Here is a 6,000-nt window from a genome sequence, read left to right on the forward strand (position 1 = left end):
ATGATGGGATGGACTGCATCCTCAGCAAGTTCGCAGATGACACTAAGCTGGGGGGAGAGGTAGATATGCTGGAGGGTAGGGATAGGGTCCAGAGTGACCTAGACTGATTGGAGGATTGGGCCAAAAGAAATCTGATGAGTCCTGCACTTAGAAAGGAAGAATCCCATGCACCGCTACAGTCTGGGGACTGACTGACTAAGCAGTAGTTCTGCAGAAAAGGACCTGGAGATTACAGTGGACAAGAAGCTGGATATAAGTCAGCAGTGTGCCCTTGTTGCCAAGAAGGCTAATGCCATATTGGGCTACATTAGTAGGAGCATTGCCAGCAGATCGAGGGAAGTGATTATTCCCCATCTATTCGGCACTGGTGAGGCTATATTTGGAGTATTGCATCCAGTTTTGGTCCCTCCACTACAGAAAGGATGTGGACAAATTGGAGAGAGTCCACCGGAGGGCACAAAAATGATCAGGGGGTTGGGGCTCATGAATTACAAGGAGAGGCTGAGGGAACTGGGATTGTTTAGTCTGCAGAAGAGAAGAATGAGGGGGGATTTGATAGCTGCTTTCAACTACTGGAAGGGTTCCAAAGAGGATGGAGCTCGGCTGTTCTCAGTGTGGCAGATGACAGAACAAGGAGCAATTGTCTTAAGTTGCAGTGGGGGAGGTCTAGGTTGGATATTAGAAAACACTATTTTCACTAGGAGGGTGGTGAAGCAGTGGAATGGGTTCCCTAGGAGGTGGTGGAATCTCCTTCCTTAGAAGATTTAAGGTCAGGCTTGACAAAGCCTGGCTGGGATGATTTGTGGGATTCGTCCTGCTTTGAGCAGGGTGTGGACTAGATGACTCCTGAGTCCCTTCCAACCCTAATCTTCTAATGGGGTGGGCACCACATAGGCAGTGGTGCTAGGAGGCACTGTGCTACCCAGGGTAGCTGCAGCATGTGCAAGCATCTGACTGTGCAGGCTGACTCACATCTCCTACTGCCCGTTCGCAGATATGTAGCATGCGCTGCCCCCAGTATCGTTTGGAGCTGATGTCTCATGTGCAGTGAGGAGGCAAGCCACGGCAACCACTCTCAGAGATGTTTCTGGGAAGCTCAGCCCGGTTACAACTCCCTTCTGTATGGACAAAAGGGCTTTGTATGGACCATGTTAAAAGGTATGTCCTCCTTTTAAGATGTGATTTATCTTTTGGATTGCTTAGGAAAAAGAGAAACAGTTTTAACAACGTCTCCTTGATAGTGCAGAGAGAGAGGAATTGGTTAGGAATGTACCAGGTGCTGGAACTAAGAGGCATGGAATTAAATTCAAAGCAGAAACAGCTGGGATAATCTCGGCAATATTCACAAACAATGATCCTAGTAAGGCTGTGGAAGGACCAGGGCAAATCTGAGGAAAATCTACTGGGCCAGATCCTCAGGTGGATTACGATGCATCTTTGGGAATGATGTCTTACTTCTCCAGCTGAGCTCAGGCCCTTTGTGTGGGGAACAGTCCTGCGCTGACCCATGAGATGGCCTAGACAAAAGAGGCGTTCACTCTGGGAAGGATTGGCATAACTTTTTTGCTTTTGGCTTTTCCCAACTCATCAGTTATTACAGGCATGTAAGATGAGAATAAAAATAGGACCCTGAGTGTATGGAACTGTCATGGAGTTCCTGGGCGATTCTCTGAACGGCTCCCCACAAAGCCAGTCAGGACTTTGGGGAGCCTCCTCTCCCTTGGAGCAGACTTGTTCAGGGCAAGAAGCTCACACGTCTTCACCTCCTGGGTCTCTCCTTGGAGCATTCAGCATCCTCTGCCCCTCCGTGTGCTTCCCACAGCGAGCCCACCCCAGCAGGGTCCTGGGGAAGCCAGAGGGTCCTGCACCCCCACTTCGCAGTCAGACGTGACTCTCGGCCAGCCAGTATAACAGAGGTTTATTGGATGATAGGAACAGGGTCTAAAACAGAGCTTGTAGGTACAGCGAACCGGACCCCTCGGCTGGATCCATTCTGGGGGACAGTGAGCAAGACCCCCATGTCTGCACTTCACTTCTCGCCCCCAGCCAGCTGCAGACTGATAACCCCCTCCAGTCACTCCTTCTCTGCTGTTCCTTTCCCAGGCCTGGAGGTCACCTGACCTCTTTGTTCTCCCACACCTTTAGCAGCCCCTTGCAGGGGTGGAATGGCCTGGCCATTAGTTGCTAGGCGACAGAGGGGCGGCAAGGAACTGAGGCCCCCCCACAGTATTCAGAGAAAACATTAAGAACATTCCCAGTTTGTCACAGGAACAAAGGCAGACAATGGGATTTACTGGTGTAAGAAACCCAGGGATAGTCAGTCTATAGAATATCCTCAGTAGCTATCCAAGGCATTAATGGCTCTAACTCCGTAGGCTCAGATCCAATGGGAAGTCAATGGGAGTCTTTCCATTGAATTTCATGGGAGCTGGGGATGTGTCTTTGATTCTATTGTGAGCTGCTGTCACGTTAAGAAGCAGCACCACATGTGAGGATGCCAGGTCCCTGTTTGCCTGGTGGAGTGGTTTGTAGCTCCACAGAGAGAAAGTGGCCTCTCATCAAGTTTTCCTGCTTTCCTCCACAGTCCAAACCTGCAACGTCAGGTGCATGAATGGGGGAAGCTGCAATGAGGAATCCTGCCTCTGCCAGAAAGGATACACTGGAACTTACTGTGGGCAACGTGAGTACCTGTATGTCCCTCCTGAGTTGTTTGCCTCCGGGGCCTTTGAGTTAATGGTAGTGCTGCATTCAGGAGGCTAGGTGAATAGCTCTTCCATTGCCAACTCTGCAGATAGTGACAGTGCCTACTACCAGCTGGAACAGCCTTGATTTCTCCAACCAACTCACAGGTGTTCACTCCTAAAGCCCTGTAAAAGCCTTTCTGTGGAGCCACAGACAGTTCCTATGGGCATTGTGGACTATCTTGCCACACAGACAAGCTTCACTTTGTGATAGGTGGTCGCTTACACCAAAACTCACAACAATATTCAGGTTACTCCCAGTCCCAAAGGATCAGTCACTTACCCCAAGTCTCAGACCAAAGACAACTCTTGTAGCCAATCCTATAACACTAATGAAAGATTTATTAACTACAAAAAATAAATGAGTTATTTTCAAGGTTAAAACAGGCAAACACACACACATACACACACATAGGGTGACCAGACAGCAAGTGTGAAAAATTGGGACAGGGAGTGGGGGGTAATAGGAGCCTATATAAGAAAAAGACCCAAAAATCAGGACTGTCCCTATAAAATCAGGACATCTAGTCACCCTACACACACACAAATGAGATTCGGTCTTAGGTTCCAAAATGAATAGACACTTCTATGCAAGCACTATTTGTCCTTTAAGGTAACCCAAGCCAAGCAGCTTGGGGATCCCTTCCTTATGCTTAGAAATATTGCCCTCTCTGAATTCCAAGAAGCACAGTGATAACAATTCTTCCTTCACAGCGATTTTTATGTCCTTGCGACACATTCAAGCTGTGATAGAACAAGGGCTTATGGATGTTCCCCTTTCGTCAATGAGGGGGAAGCAACCAGTCTTTTGTCCTCTGATGTTCCATTATACCTTGCCCGGTGTCCTTCTTTTGTTGGGCAGGAGATGACACCTTTTGTGGCAAACTAGCATTCACAGTTGGTAATACTTCTCTCCTGACTGGGGGGTTTACAGTCTTAGTTAACATTTTTATAGTTAAAGAGCAAACACTTAAATGTTACCTTGTAACATGGAATGCAGATATTATAGGAAAAATCAATACATGCAGCATCCTATAAGCATTTCTTAAAGTCTAAACACTGACCACATTCTTTTAACTCTAATATCTGTTTTACCAATACTAACACACAGGTGAGTCAGATTGGTTTCCACCCATCAGCTTTCTTATTGCTATGACACAGTGGCATGTTATATGCCCTTGGTCTAGTTCTGCCCCTCGGTGTGATTTCCCTGCCTCTGGTGGAATCACCCACTCTTTGGTGCACTTCACTGTCTCCTGTTCTTGGCACGTAATAGTCTAGTCTGCTGTGGGCTGTAACACCTTGGTCTTATTTCAGTTGTTGGCTTCAGTGTGCAGGGACTGGGTGGGGTTGGTGGTCTCTGATATACAGGAGGCCAGACAGGATGACCTGGTGGTCTCTTCTGGCCTTAAACTCTTCAAGAGAGTTGGCATTTTCCCAAAGAGACATTATTAAGGGCACAAAAGCAAACTATCCCACTGGGTAGGAAAGATGGAAAGTTTGCCAAGAGACCACTCTGGCTTAATCAATTATCTGAAACTCAAACGAGAGTCCTACAAAAAGTGGAAACTAGGTCAAATTACAAACAAACAAACAACACACGTACATAGGAACAAAATTAGAAAGTCCAAGGCACAACATGAGGTTAAACTAGCTAGAGACATAAAGAGTAACAAGAAAACATTCTACAACTATATTAGAAGCAAGAGGAAGACCAAGGACAGGATAGGCCTGTTGTTCAATGGGGGTGTGTGTGTGTGAGGGGGGACAATAACAAAAAATATGGAAATGTCAGAAGTGCTAAATGAGGTTTTTGTTTTGGTTTTCACCAAAAAGGTTAGTGGTGATTGGACGTCTAACACGATGAATGCCAGTGAAAATGAGGTAGGATCAGAGGTTAAAATAGGGAAGGAACAAGTTAAAAATTAAAAGTTAGATGTCTTCAGGTCACCAGGGCCTGATGAAATACATGTTAGAATACTCAAGGAGCTGACTGAGGAGATAGCTAAGCCATTAGCAATTATCTTTGAAAAGTCATGGAAAACGGGAGAGATTCCAGAGGACTGGAAAAGGGCAAATATTGTGGCAATCTATGAAAAGGAAAATAAGGACAACTTGGGAAATTACAGACCAATAAGCTGGAAAGACAATGGAGCAAACAATTAAGCCATCCATTTGCAAACACCTAGAAGATAATCAAGTGAAAAGTAACAGCATGGATTTGTCAAACCAACTATAACCATTCTGCCAGTCAGAGTTGGCAGCAACAAGGGCCGAGTTCAGTATCTCAGGGTTCCTCTTCAATAATACAACACAAAACCGGCTCGAGGCCCCACCAGTGACCTGGGATAATTACACACCACACCCTGGGCCCCTCTCGCAAGCATAGTCTGAGTATCGAAAACCCCCTGCACATACTTTTACTAAAAGGAGGGAAGTAACTCAGCATTAATTTGGGGAAACATGACAAACAGGATTCATGAACATAAACTATGAATAAAAGACCCACCCCCAAGTAAGTGGGCTGTGTCCTTTTCCCTCAGGTTCCTCAGTCCGGCAAACAAAAATCCCTTTAACATGTTCATCCTTTTCTGCACCCCACTCACAACTGCTGTCTTTGGTCAGTACAGACCCAGAGTTCAGAAGTGCATCTGCAGAGTTCACCTCCCACTGGAAAGCTGCCATTTTTGAAAGCAGTCAAAGGGTGGTTGTTTCACTCTAGTGGGGAGGCAGAAAGCTCTGACCATTTGGCTCTGTGCACCTGCTGTCAAGTGATATCACAGAAAATTGTTTTTCTTTTATAATCATGTTGTGAACCTCCCAACATCGCCCTGTAAACTCACTGCTGTTCTAAAGGGACACATCCCATTACTCCAGATTTTGATCACTGTTTTTCCTTGGGATTCAGGATTTTCCACTCAGGTAGCCAGCTGCTCTTTTAATGTTACAGATCACTACATCAACTTGCTGCTAGTGTCCCTGAGTTCCAGTCAGGCTTGTCATAGGTTCTTCACTGCAAGTGTGTGAGAAATATCCCTGGTCTTCCTACGGCTGTCAAGTGATTAAAAAAATTAATCACACAATTAATCGCACTGTTAAACAATAATAGAATACCATTTATTTAAATATTTTTGGATGTTTTCTACATTTTCAAATATATTGATTTCAATTATGTGGCAAATTGCCAGTCCTGTTATGCTGGGTCTCGCACTTTCTCTTCTTTGGGGAAGGTTCAGGGCGCCATTGCTTGCCTCTGAAC

The 6,000-nt window shown here is 45.9% G+C and overlaps 1 protein-coding gene across 1 annotated transcript in view; it reads left to right on the plus strand.

Moving 5' to 3' along the window:
* FBN3 (fibrillin 3) overlaps positions 1-6,000 on the plus strand; it is a 264,037-nt gene that overhangs the window by 69,546 nt on the left and 188,491 nt on the right. The window contains exon 4 of the mRNA XM_032799200.2: positions 2,585-2,680. Within this exon, the coding sequence (XP_032655091.1) occupies positions 2,585-2,680 (96 nt within the window). The remainder of the gene's footprint in view (positions 1-2,584; positions 2,681-6,000) is intronic.

The sequence above is a fragment of the Chelonoidis abingdonii genome, chromosome 11 (genome assembly GCF_003597395.2).
Source record: "Chelonoidis abingdonii isolate Lonesome George chromosome 11, CheloAbing_2.0, whole genome shotgun sequence".
Lineage (NCBI taxonomy): Eukaryota > Metazoa > Chordata > Testudines > Testudinidae > Chelonoidis > Chelonoidis abingdonii.